Genomic DNA, 14,276 nt, shown 5'->3' with positions numbered 1-14,276 from the left:
GAATTCCTTTCGGATATTAGTTTTTAGATGGCAAGTAACTTTCAAGCTCAACAATCAATAATGGCCGCATGGTCACCATTAGGTGAGCTTTTTATTGAATGGAAACTTCACTGTTTGTCATGGCGGGGTTTGGCCCTGGAACCCAGAATATTAGCTTTGGATTTTGGATTGCTGGTCCAGTGAGGTTATCATTACATCATCAGCTCCCTCATAAATGTACATTATTCATGTAGCTTACAGAGCAGAGAAAAGGGAGATTTCACCAGATTCTTCAACTCCTCTCTGAATCTCCTCTGGGTCAGTGCGTAAATACAAGTGTTTGTGCAGGAACTGGTGCACATCATCAAGTACGTTGCACTGATTGCCAAATAGAGTGACTTCGATCCTTGGAAAGCCACTGTCTGAGTGACACCGACACAGATATGGATCAAAGTGATGGGCATCAACAGCACCACGAAGCACCCAGAGATGGTGAAGAGCAGAACGATGGAGGTCCTCCTGCTCTTCAGCTCGGCGTCTTTGCCCAACTTCCTAGCACCACTAGTGCTGCTGCTCTTCAGGCCTTGGCGAGCTCTGCTAGCCAGTAGGATGTGCTGGGCAGTGAGAGAATTCAACAACAGGAGCAGGGGAATAGGAAGAAATGCGTTTGAGATGTTGGTGACCCAACGGTGAGCAGCCCAGGCCAGTGAAGTGTGATAACTGGTGATGGTGCGGCAGCCCCACTGTACACTGTTCACAACATAAGCAGGCTCATATCGAAAAGGTAAGGGGATGTTGATCATAATGTTAAGCATGCTCGCAGTGGATATGACTACATTGGCCGTGCTCACAGTGCAATACCTCGCCTTAAATTTGTGGCAGCAAATTGCTACAAAGCGGTCAAAGGTGAAAGCTATGGTAAACCAGATGGAAAGCTGGAGGCTCAGCCCTTGCAGGAAAACATTGAGTCGGCAGATGGGAGTGTAGTTCAACGGCGAGCCTGGGAAATGATTCCTGATGATCTGGTTCACAATCACACTGAAGATAAGGACCATCAGATCTGCCGTTGCCATGGCCCTCATGTAGTGAGTGATTCCTTGGGAAAGGCCGCACTTCCCTTGAGAAAGAATCAACACTGTCATCACGTTCGCTGAAAAAAAAAAATCCGGACATGAGGCATACCAAACTTTCAGAAAACATGTGCATGGATGAGGTCAGGAATTGCAAGACTCTGGGATGCTGCTGGTAATTCTCGACTTTTAAAAATGAAAAATAGTGCCCTCTCAGAGTCAATGCATTGTCTGTGCCGTGGAATTAATCAGAAGGTAATTTTGTACGGCTTGGTCTCCATTTTTTTTTCTAATTTAGAAGCAGATCAGAGAAGATTTCCCTGCCTCATTCCTGGGATTAATGTCTTTTTTTGGTGAAGAAAGGTTATGCCTGTATCCATTTGAGTCCAGAAGGATGTGAGGTGATATCATTGAAACATTTAAGATCATGAGGGCACTGGATAAAGTGGAACACCTGGAGCTGGTTTTCTCTTGAGCGACGAGATTAAAACGAGAGGACACAGTTTAAGAATAAGCAGTTTCCCATTTCAAACCGAGATATGGAGATTTTTATTCTCTCAGAGGGTGGTTAGCATATGGAATCTTTTTCACCTAAACATAGTTGCGGCTGAGTCTAGAAGACTGAGTTCAGTACAATTTGGATACACATGGGATTCAAGGGCAACGAAATGCAGGTAGGACAGTGGAGATCACTCAGATCAGCCATGATCCTACTGAAAGGTGGCAGGTGTTCAAAGGGTCAAATGGCCTATTCCTGCTTCTCACACATATGTTCCGATTCTACTCTCCTATGGCTTACTTCTGTCAAAAATGTTGTCATTTTGAAATGTCTGCCACCGCCATCAAGAATCTGTCTGTCTCAGGGTCATATGTAAATGAGGATTCTGCCTCCACAGCTCTGTCGGTGGCAAGAAGTTCCAAAGACTCACAACCCACTGAGAGAATAAATTCCTCCTCATCTCAGCATTATTTCATCACTCCTTCACTCTGTGCTTATTTTCACTGGGACATTTCACAACAGAACAGGCAAGAAAAATGTCACAACAAAATGATCAGGAAATTCAAGGATTATAATGATGGGAAGGAGAATTTCTTTCAGAACAGCTTGTGGTCCCGTTTTCAGGTGAAAGCAGAAACAGCCAAAGAACTCCCATGAGGGGAACCATCCTCCAGCATTTACATGGTCGAGCCCCTTAAGAATCCAATATGTGTCAATGAGGTCACCTCTCATTCTTCTACACTCCAGTGAGTAGAGTCCAAATCTGTTTAATCTTTGGTCATAACACACTCCCTCCACTCTTGTGATCATCCTGATGCACCTTGTCTGAATTGCTTCCGATGGTTTTTATTTTCTTTTCCTCAATAACAGTTCGAAAACTGCACACAGTACTCCAGGTTTGGTCTCACCAGCACCATATACAGTTGCAGTAAGACTTCCTTACACTGATGCTCAAACCCCCTTGAAATATGGACCAACATTCCGTTAGCTTTCCTGATTAGCGGCTGCACCTTTGTGCTAGCTTTCCATGTTTCATGCACAAGTACCTTAACTAATTTTGTGTTACAGCTTCCTGCAGCTTTTTTTGTGTTTAAATAAAACTCTGTTCTTTTGTTCTAACTTCCAAAATGAACAATGTGATATTTTTTCCACATTACTCTCCATTTGCCAATGTTTCACTTAACCTATCAATATCTCTCTGTAAACCGTTGTACCTTCTCACAATCTCCATTTCCATCTATGTTTGGCGTCATCTGCAAATTTAGCTACAGTACATTCATTTCCATTCGCAACGTTGTTAATATATATTGTAAACAGTAGCAATCCCAGCACTGACCTCTGTGGATCCCCATAGGTCACGGAAGGTTAAGCTATAAGCGAATACTTTATCAGCACTCGCAGTCTCCTGGCCATTGGACAATTCTCAATCCAGACTATTAAGTTACCTCCAAGAGCATGGGCTCTTATGACTCATCCTTTTGTGAGGAACATTGTTGAACACCTTCTGACATCCCAATTAAAACACATCTACTGATTCCCCTCTATCCATTCTAGTTGAGACTTCCTGAAAAATTTCCAATAAATTAGTCAGTCACAATTTTCCTTTCATGGAGCTGTGCTGACTCTGCTCGATGAGATTAAGATTTTCCAAATGGTACGCTATCTCATCTTTACTAATTGATTCCAATATATTTTAAACAATCCACATAGTAACCCATGTTTGCCTCCCTCTCTTTTGAAATAGCTGTGTCACGTTGTCAGTTTTCCAAACCTCTGCTAATTCTGCATAATCCAAGGATTTTTTAAAAAATTACAGCCAATACATCCATTATCTCTGTAGCTATCTCTTATTGGATCAGGGCCAGGGAACATATTTGCCTTTAACCCCCTTCGTTTTCCAAATATTCCTTCTTCAGTGATGCAGATGGGGCTGAAATCCTCCATAGTACTCTGTAGCATTGTAAGATGCTCAAAGTATCTTCCAACGAAAGGACTGATGCAAAATACCTGCTTAACTCCTCTGCCATTTTCTTGTTTTCATTAGTTGGGTTAAGCACAGTTGTTTACAACCCAGGCAGGACCAGTTACTCTCAAACTGAAACTGATGGTAATGAAGAGCAGGCAAACTCAACAACAAGCAGGAGATTCAGTTGTTCGGTGGGTATGCAAATTGCAAAGACTCAATTCAAAACCGAACAGGCAAGAGTAATGTCACAGCAGCTTCTACCTACTTACCAGGAATTCCAAAGATTGCAAGAATGGGAAAGAGAATTTCTATTGGAAGTGCCTCTGGTGCCATTTTCAGGTGAAAGTCGAAACAGTCAAAATGACGAAATGCATTGAAACACACTCAATTTATGCACAAGCCAATCCTCCGGTGAAAGAGTGAACAGATCTCATTAGACACAGCATTTTTAACAAACAAGTTAATGTCTCACGTCCTTGTGTAGTATTTACAGTGAGCCCTGTAATCACCAGAGAATCAGGGCCAGTGTCTGCAGGTTCCACAGCTCTGACTTTCAGAGGACCATGAGGGACCTGACTGCCTCGGTCTAACCTTAATTAATTGTGGAGTGTAAGGTAATCCAGGATGGAGGTACAAAGCATCAGGTTTCACACTTTTAAATCAAACTGTGCGACTCTGGCGAATGTGATACTTCAACCCAGGCCTTCTTGGCCGGGAAAAGAAATCATACAACAATACCACATGAGCCCACAGTCGCACCATTCTAATCTTATCCTTCTCTTACTCCCTTTAGTTATGCATCCAGTGAGAAATGAGAAAGTATTCTTAACAAAATTACTGAATGGCCCTAACCCACGCTGACCCTCACACCAGTGCTTGGATCCATAGCTTAAATTTAAGGCTTTGCCCATTTAAGATAGAGCTGACAACAAAAGATTTCTGTCAGAGGGTTGTTAGTCTTTGAGATTCCCTTTCTCAAAAAGCAATGGATGCAGAATCTTAAACTATTTTTAAACTGCAGGTAGGTAGATTATTGATTATAAAGTGGATTAAAGATTATTAAGGATATTCAGAAATGGAGAGTTGATGTTAAAATCATAGTCAACGATTATCTTACTGCACTGTCTACATTGACTGGGCTTCAGACAAATGAAGGGGGATCTCCTACAAACCCAGAAAATTCTAACAGGGGCAAAGACATAAAGGTGTTCCCGATGAAAGGGGAGTCTAGAACCAGGGCTAACAGTTGAAGCGTATAGGTCATTTAAGACAGTGATGATACTGTGGCTTTAAGAGGTTTATTTTGTCCCATGTTTTTCTTTTAAAGTAATAGTTTTAAAGCAGAGGTGTTGAACAGTCGACCAGTGTCACTGGAGTAAACAGCTTGCGATACTTTGTATTTCTTTTTTAAGTTGGAATAATCGAAGCAGCCTGAATGGGCGGGGTCAAGCTCTTGCAAAACCAGGATTTTTAGTTTTTAGTTTTCTGCAGTTACTGGTGGGATCTTGAAGAAGTAGAAGCTATTTTTACCCTCTCTCGGTTCCAGCTAAAAGCTGGGAGTGCTCTTCCTGCTGCTGGAATTGCATGTGAGACAACCTGTTTTCTGAATTTGTCTTTTGTCAAGGGTATGTTTTTTGGATGTGACTATGTTGGAACAGCTACTTAGTAATAGTCGCTGTATCTATCACTCTGTTCAGTTTCCCAGTTGAATTATTCCAATTCCTTCTTTCTTTTGTTGAATTTTATAGTGGATAAGTAAAGTGTGTTTTGCTTTAAATCCGGTAGTTTGATCAATCAAATTGCATCTGGTATGCAACACCTCACATTTACCTTTAAAATAAGAAAACGTTAGTGTCTAGATTATCTTCTGAATATTTTGAGGGCCTTTGGTCTGGACCATAGTGTGCTATCTTACTGAGTAACAGTGCAGACTTAAAGGGCAAAGTGTATTTGCATTTGTATTTTCAATTCCCATCTCACATTCATGTGGTAAAATGGCACTCAAATCAATGTGCTGACATCAACAAGCAGTCTGAACCGCTTCTCATGATGTGATATTGCTAAAAAACAAGTGTGGTTGTCCGCACAACTTTCAAGCTATCAAAGTCCCTCAAACTCTCCTGATTCATTCAAGTGTTTTTCCTTTCTTCAAGAAATTTCGAGAAGGAGCACCAGATTGCTGAAAATTAGAACAAACTTCTGGTAAAACCAATACATGTCAATGTATCAGAGAATTTTGCACCGGGAAAACCATAACCCATTAACCCGTTACTAATTAAAAATCTGTCCAACTCTTTTTTATAAATTCCACAATTTGCATTCCCTAGATATTCCATAGGTACCCTTGTGGGAAGAAATGTCTCTTCATCTCTGTTTTAAATCTGTGACGACTTATCCTAAAATGGTGAGTCGTGTTCTGGATTTCCACACATGCGAAAACATTCTTCCATGTTTACTTTGTCAAGTATCAAGTCATGTGTGAAATATACATGAAGCAGCAGTTTTAGCAGATGCCGATGTTGTCTCACGTATATCATTACATGTTGCGTGATGGTTATGTGGGAATTCAGAAGGAGATTGGAGGGACAGAATATATGGGGATGAAACGAGTGTTAGGGAGAAAACTGTAGGATGCAAAGCTCGTAAAGCTGTAAGTCCTAAACCGAAAATATATAAAGAAAATGATATGCATTCATTGAAACTATGCTAGAAATGCAAAAGCTCATTGTTGGAGTTTCAGTCGGAAACCGATTGTAGTGTTGGGAATGTCTAAGGAATCCTCAGAAAAGAGTGCAACTGGAAAGGAAATAGTTATGAAACCGTATGTGTGTTAAACATTTTTCCTTAATTTTTGATAAAAGGAATCAAAGGAATGATGGTTTTACATCTTTTATTTCAAAATCAAGAGCTCCTGAAGTAATAGCAAAACATCAGATGTGAAATGCCACAGGCCAGGAGTGATCCCAAAACCTTGATTGGAGTGACCTGGAAGCTGCAGGCAATAGGAAGAAGAAGAAGAGTGGAGGAGAAATAAGGAGTCTATCACTGCTTCAGGATCAAGTTGCTGATTACGAGCCGACATTGTACAGAGCTGTAACTGAAGCATCAGATAAAGCTGACTGGTGGGACAACAATTTTAATATTCTCATGAACAGTGCTGAGGAGGTTCCCCAGCAGGCCATCATTTTGAAGAAGACGTGCTTGTGGAACGTCGCTTGTTTGGGGGCTGCTGTAAGCTGAGGATTGGTGGCGAAATCCTCCAAGAAAGTATGTAGAATTCCATTGGAGGAAATTTAGAGCTGTGGCAGAATTGTCGCTGAAAGTTGTGCTCCAAATGCTGAGTGGACTGTTCAGGAAAAGCTTTAGGTAAGTCAATGTTGTACCTCTTCTTTCATGGGTAACATTTATGTTGATCACGATTTGCAAGTGAATTTGTATTACATTTGGTTTAGATATGAGCAAAAATTGTTAAAATGAGATTTACGTTGCATTTCACGTTGTGTCATTCAGTAAATTCAGTTCTTTTGACTTACTGACCTCTATGTAATTCAAAACAATACATTCAATGATAGTTCTTCAGTTTAAATTTGCAGTCATTTTGAAATTCTGGGAATCAGAATTTCATCGAACTCAATATCCATTTCGTGCTTTCCCCTGATACTGTTTGATCCCTGTAACCCAAAGAACAAAATTAACTTCGACTTGAGCACATTCCCCTCAACCTCTTCCTGTAACAGAGAATTCCAGAAGCTCACCACTCTTTCGGTGAAGAGGTTTCTCATCATCTCAGACCCGAATAGTCTACTCTGTTTCCTAAGACAAAAACGTAAGTTTCTGGACTCCCTGGTCTTTGGAACATTACTTCTATTCTTGCTTTGTGTCGCCTTCTTCGAGTTTTATGGAATTTTTTGTTTATACGTTCCCCACCCCACTTTCCTATAAACTCCAACAAATATAGTTTTTAACGATCGAGCCTGTCTTCATAGGTCAGTCATGCCATCCCAGGAGTCCGGTAAAAAAAATCATCATGCCCCCTCCATCGCTAAAACATCAGTCATCAGATAAGGAGACCAAAACTGCACAAGTAGTTTTGGTGTGGTCGCACAAAGACATTAGACAATTGCAGCAAGATATCCGTGTACCATCTTTCAAACACCATCGCTGTGGAGACGACATTTCACTTGCTTTCTTCACTACCTGCTGCACCTGCATTCTTACTTTCAGGAACTCGTGGACAAGGATATTCAGGATTTTTTGCACCTTCTTATTGCAAATCTATCGCCATTCACATCATAGTCTATCTTCCTTTTTATGTTATCAAAGTCGATAACCTCACTTTTATCCACCTTCCATCTTAGTCCACCGTACATTTTTCCCATCCACACAACTTAGAACATAGAACATAAGACATAGAACTGAACAGCACAACAACGGGCCCTTCAGTCCATGATGCTGTGCCGAACAGGACGCCAAATTAAACTAAGATAACAACGTGTAGAGCTGGATGAACACAGCCTTCCTGCTCCTATGATGCTGCTTGGCCTGCTGTGTTCATCCAGATATACACCTTGTTATCTCAGATTTTCCAGCATCTGCAGTTCCTACTATCTCTGGCCAAATTAAACTCATCCTTTCTGCTGGCCATTGTTCTGCATCCCTCCATTCCTTGCCTATTCGTGCGCTTATCTGAAAGTCCCTTAAATGACCCCATTGTATGTGCCTCCACCACCACCCCTGGCAGTGCGTTCCAGATTCCTAACATTCTCTGTGCAAAAAACTTGCCCCTCACGTCCCCTGTGAACTTCCCCCACAACCTTAAATGCATGCCCCCCGTATTAGACATTTCAACTCTGATTAAAAAGATTCTGACGGTGAACCCTTACGATGCAGATCATAATTTTATAAACTTCTATCGGCTCCCCTCAGTGTGTGCTGCTTCAGAGAAAACAACCCCATCTTTTTCTCAGATAACAAGGTGTAGAGCTGGATGAACACAGCAGTCTAAGCAGCATCAGAGGAGCAGGAAAGCTGATGTTTCGGGCCTAGACCCTTCTTCAGAAATGGATTTCTTCATTTCTGAAGAAGGATCGAGGCCTGAAACCTTAGCTTTCCTGCTCCTCTGATGCTGCTTGGCCTGCTGTGTTCATCCAGCTCTATACCTTGTTAAGTCAGATTCTCCAGCATCTGCCGTTCCTACTATCTCTGAACCGATCTTTTTCTAGCCTCTTCTTTAACTCATACACTCTAATACAGGCAACATCCTTGTAAATCTCTTCTGCAGCCTTTCCAAAGCCTCCAGATCATTGAATGCAATACTCCAAATGTGCCCGATCCAAAATCTTGTTCAAATCATGCGGGATTATTTCTGCGTCGTCCTTACAGATCACGCTCCCAACCAGCTTTGTGTCACCTAAAAATTTGAAGATATTACATTAATTCCCTTAGCTAAACCAATAATCTATATTGTGAATAGCTGGGGTCCAAACACGGATTCATCTTTTTGTAGAATGAGGAAGTAATAATACCATAAGGTGTTGGAGCAGAAGTAGGCATTTGTGGTACCCAATTGGTCACTGCTTCCCGTTCAGAAAAAGATCTGTTAATAAGTCTTTCTTTCGTGTCCACCAACCATTGCACTCGCGATATAAGTACAATACCTGCAATTCCAAACGGTTTAATTTTACATGCTATCTCTATTATCGGAGATTCCTCAAAAGGTTTTCATCGTCCAAATAAACAATACCGACTGAATCTCTCAATCAACTTTAAAAGTTACATCTTCAAATTATTCCTGTACGTTTGTCAAGCACAATTTCCCATTTGTAAACCATTGCTGATTCTGTTCAGTCCTGTCACTATTTCCAAGTAGTCTGATTTTAAATGTTTTCGTATCGACTCTTGCATTTTTTTATCACTGCTGACATCAGGCCAAGTGTTCAAAAACTCCCCGTTTTCTAACTTTGCTTTTTCAATGTTGGCGTTAAATTTGCAACCCTCCATTCCATAGAAACAATAGTTTATGATTGAGATGGGCAGATTTTTGTAAGTATTGGACTCAAGCATGACGGGGTGAGACAGGAATATGAGTTGAGCATTTTCATACATAACGTCATTGAATGGAGAAGGAGAGTAACCAGACTGAATGGCCTACTTCTGATTCACCATCTTATAGTCTTATTATTTCCTCAATCTCCAAAACGATTACTTAATGTTAAAGCTGCTGAAGGTCTGAAAACAAACAGCAAGTGCTAGAAAAATATCAGTGGTCAGAGAGCATCTGGGAGAAAGACTTATCTCAGATCCACGAGAGGTTAATGGTTGTCCTCCCTATCTGTACAAACAGTACTGCAGTCAAAGGATAATCGTTCACCCCCTTCCTCCTCCAACACAACCACCAATCACATTTTTCGTCCACTGCCATTATTCCAAATGGACTATTCATATCAACACACTTTGGTACTTTCTTCCATCATTCCCAATTTGTCAAACATCTACATGTCGGACATACTTGTTTATCTCCTCCCTGCTTGTTGTTCAAGATCCCAAACACTTTGTCCAGGTGGAGCAGTGTACTTTACAGCTTTCAATCTTGTCTGCCACATTCACTGTCCACAATGCAGTCTCCTGTGCATTGAAGAGATGAAAGGAAAACCGGGAGACCGCTTTCAGTGCACCATCCTGTTCACATGCTCACATGTTAGGAACTGGACCACAGCAGCTTTCGAGAAAAGACTAACACAAGTTCGAGGATCAGCACCTCATTTTGTTTGGAGCTACGTTACAGCTTTTGGGGCTCAATATTGAATTCAGCAACTTCAGACTCTGATTCTGTTCTCCACTTAGATACTTTTCCTGTCACCACCATCAGTGGAGTGTTTTTAGCTTTTTTTGCGTGGTTTTGCCTTCATTAGAGCTCATTTCTAATTGTGTCATTCGCACCTACAGCAGATCTATGCCCTTTATAACAATTACCATTGTCTTTATGTTTTGTTTTGACATGAAATACCTCCAATCTTCCCTAGCTCTTCTGTTCCAATTGCCCACCCCTCTTTTCAGCAACACAAAACTCGTGACTTTTCCACTTTTGTCGGTTCCAAATAACAGCCATTCAATTTGCAACATCACCCTGCTAGTGCACTCAGGATTGATATTTAGGTCCACAGTGATATTTTTTTCCAATATTCTGGCACAGAACAACTGGGCAAGTGTCCCCAAAGATTTGGTTTAATTGTAGAGGTGCAGTGTTTGGACACATTCCTGTTTTTCTACAATAGACAGTTCCTTGTATGCATGAATGTATGCAGCCTTGATTTAGCACAAATGCTAACTGAGGAGGACTGACTCTGTTTGAATTTTTCATTCCTTGATTATCAGCCCGCTCCTCTCCACATTTTTCTGACTCCGGCTGGCTGAGTTCCGACTGTCTGCAATCTGACTCTTGCATAAGCCTCATGCGCCCAATGTACTGGTGTGATAATAAGGAGGAGGGTCTCCATACTGTTCTACAATTTCGGAAGATCAATTTTGATAACTATGTTAGCTCCTCGTAGCGACCAATTGCAGCACTGTTTCATGCAATACCATGACCGAAGGTAGTTCGCAAAAGTGTCAATCAGACATAAAGTGATGCCATGCAACATTCCAACTTTCAACCATGAATCGCGAGAACGCTCTCAATGTGTTTTTTTAAAGGCACAGTTTCTGAGGACGAAGCAAGAACTAATTGATTTGGAGGGCAAATCCGGAATTCGCAAGATTTTCCCTCTTGTCAAAGGTGATTAATGACAGCTATTCCTCCCCGGCACACATCACACGGCAGAATACGCTCTTGGAGACCGCCTTCCTTTGTGGTCACCTGTCAGAGCAGAGCATGCGCAGTTCGAGCCCAGCTCATTGAACAGGGCGGGACCTTGCATTGCCTGAGCAACAGCACGGGCGTCTCTCAAAGGCAGCATCGCACCCGCCTGCGAAGGAAGGATGTGAACGCTCATGGCCCGAGGAGATATCGGATGCTCGGCGGCATAGGACCGTGGGAACTGCAACTTCCATTACTTAACTGCTGTCAGTAAATCTTTCTGCAACCACCTTCGATTTTGACCTTGTTTCTTTCTCAACAGGCGCTGCTCAAAAGGCTGAGCAGTTAAGTATTTTCTGCTTTCATTTTCAGCGTTTTGTATTTTACACAGGCATGCTCTCACTCGTGGCAAAATCTGCACGTTGCTTAGACGTCTCACAACCTCTCAAACCTGAGTGGAAATAAGTCATCTTCGTTCCTGAGGCACTGCCAAAGAAGAATTGAGACATGGAGCCATATCCTTTATGAAAGGAAAAGCAAGAACAGTGTTGTCTGCGTCAGAGCAATCTTTCCTCTCAAGGGGCAATTATAGAAGTACAGACAATACTTGGAGGAGAAGGTCATTCCAGCCTGTTCTGCCGTTCAGTGTGATTATGGCCGATCATTGACCTCAGTACCCTGTTCCTGTTTTCTCCACATACCTTTTCATTCCTTCGACCCCTAAGATCTACATGCAATACCTTATTGAAAACATTCAATGTTCACACCACAACTGCTTCCTTTGGAAGACCTGTCCACAGATTCACTACTCTCTGGGTGAGGAAACGTATCCTCATCTCAGTCCTAAACGGCCTGTCATTTATCCGTAAACAACGATTCCCTGTTCTGTCCTAATCAGAAATATATTTCTGAATTTACGCTGTCTCGTCCTGTTAGAAATCGAAAGGTTTCTGTGAAAACCAACCCTCTATCTCCCTCCATCCTAAATTCGACTGAATGTACACCAGCCAATTCAGTGTCTCTTTATATGTCATTACTGCCATCCCAGGAATCAGACTAGTAAAATGTCTCACACTACCTCCACAGTTAGAACGTCCCTCCTCAGACCTTAACAGTAAACAGTATTTTAAAAGTGGCCTCACAAATGCCAGTACAGCCACAACATGACATCCCAACTGTTATGTTCAGTGCTCTGACCAATGAAGGCACACGTGCCAAACATCTTCTTTACCACGTTGTCTGCACTGCAAACCACTCTTGCGGAACTGTGCAGCTGCACCCCATGGTCACTTTGTTCTGGAAGAAAGAGACTGCTATCAAGGCTGCATTTGTCCGAGTGTGGCATCAAGGATTGCGAGAAAAATGTAACCAATGGTATCAGAGGGCAAACATTCTGGTGTCTGGTGTCATGCCAGACACATAGGAAGATGATCACGGTTGTTGGAGTTCAGTTGCCTCAGCTCCAGGATATCTCTGCAGGAGTTCCTCAAGACAGAGTCCTGGGCCCAACCATCTTCATCTGCTTCAGCAATGACCTTCCTCCATCTTAAGGTTAGAAGTGGGGATGTTCGCCAATGATTGCACAACGTTCAGCACCATTCGCAACTCCTCAGGCTGCAGCAAGTAACATTAACATCACACAAATCCCAGGCTGTAAACATCAACAATAAGAGACAATATAAGCAGTGACACTAGATGTTCTATAGTGTTACCATTATCGAATCCTCCATATCATGGGGGGTGGGGTGTTATCAATGACCAGAAACTCAACTGGATTCACTATTGAAACACAGTGGCTCCAAGAACACCTCAGATGCTACGAATATTGTGGATACTAACACACCTCCTGACTCCCGAAACGTGGTCCACCACTTCCAAGGCACAAGTCAGGAATGTGATGGAAAACTTCCAACGTGCCTGGATGAGGTCAGCCCCAACAACACTCAAGAAACTTGCCACCACTCAGGACAAAGCAGACCGCATGATTGGCACTACATCCACAAGCATCCATTCCATTCACCACCGACGCTGAGTAGCAACAGTGTGTACTATCTACAATATTGCACTGCAGAAAGTCACCAAAGATCCTCGGACAGCATCTTCTAAACCCATGATCACTTCTACCGAGAAGTACAAGGGCAGCAGCGAGAAATAGAAAGAGAGAGAAAAAGAGAGAGAAAGACAAAAAAAAAAAGAAAAAAACAAAAAACTTCTTACAGATTGACGAGGCTCTGCCCAATGAGAGTACTCGGCAGCAGGAACTCTCAATATACTTGTGCCAAATTACAAGCAGTGGAGCAACCACTGATGGTCATGTGACTATGAATGAATTTTTACTTAGTAGAGTTGTTCATATCCTGGTATTTATAGCCACAAATTATGCATTTCATTTATAAGGATGTGTCCCCCATTTCTGATCCACACTTCGGCAGGGGTTACAGCATTATCGGAACATTTGTGAAATGAAGCTCCAGATCATCAAGAAAATGTGAGAGCTGGTACAGTTGCAACATTTAAAAGACATTTAGAGACGTGTAAAAATAAGAAATGTTTGGAGAGAAATGGACCAATTTCAGGCAGGTGGGAATACTTTATTTGGGATGATAGTCGGCATGGACTGGTTGTACCGAACGGCCTGTTTCCATGTTTGTTTTTCTCTAAGAAACTATTACCTTTCGTTACAAGAAATCTTATACATAATGTTAAATAGTGAATGATCATATTATACTTGCAGCAAGGTAGGTGAATTGGCGACACAAATAGAATAAACAAGTATGATCTGATTGCCATCATGGAGACATGGCTGGACAGTGAGCGATATTGGAACCTGAAGTTTCGACAACAAAAGGTCAAGATGAATACCTTGAATGCTACAGAACAACAATGGGTAAGAATAATTGATTGGAGCTGGCAATGTCGCAAATCTGTTCCCACTGTTTAAAAAGACTGGAGAAAGAAAACATAGAA

The 14,276-nt window shown here is 41.9% G+C and overlaps 1 protein-coding gene across 1 annotated transcript; it reads right to left on the bottom strand.

Annotated features, from left to right (window-relative positions):
• Positions 1 to 221: 221 nt before the first annotated feature.
• On the bottom strand, positions 222 to 1,121 carry LOC109932523 (probable G-protein coupled receptor 139). The gene has a single exon (XM_020531675.2). The coding sequence runs from the start codon at positions 1,119 to 1,121 to the stop codon at positions 222 to 224; it is 900 nt and encodes a 299-aa protein (XP_020387264.2).
• Between the last annotated feature and the right edge of the window lie 13,155 nt (positions 1,122 to 14,276).

This window comes from Rhincodon typus, unplaced genomic scaffold, assembly GCF_021869965.1.
Source record: "Rhincodon typus isolate 14 unplaced genomic scaffold, sRhiTyp1.1 hic_rhity00002811, whole genome shotgun sequence".
Lineage (NCBI taxonomy): Eukaryota > Metazoa > Chordata > Chondrichthyes > Orectolobiformes > Rhincodontidae > Rhincodon > Rhincodon typus.
The sequence above is the reverse complement of the archived record's forward strand: the minus strand, read 5'-3'. Positions and strand labels throughout refer to the sequence as shown.

Coding starts and splice junctions, on each gene's coding strand:
- LOC109932523 (XM_020531675.2), bottom strand. CDS start 1,121: ATGACAGTGTTGATTCTTTCTCAAGGGAAGTGCGGCCTTTCCCAAGGA.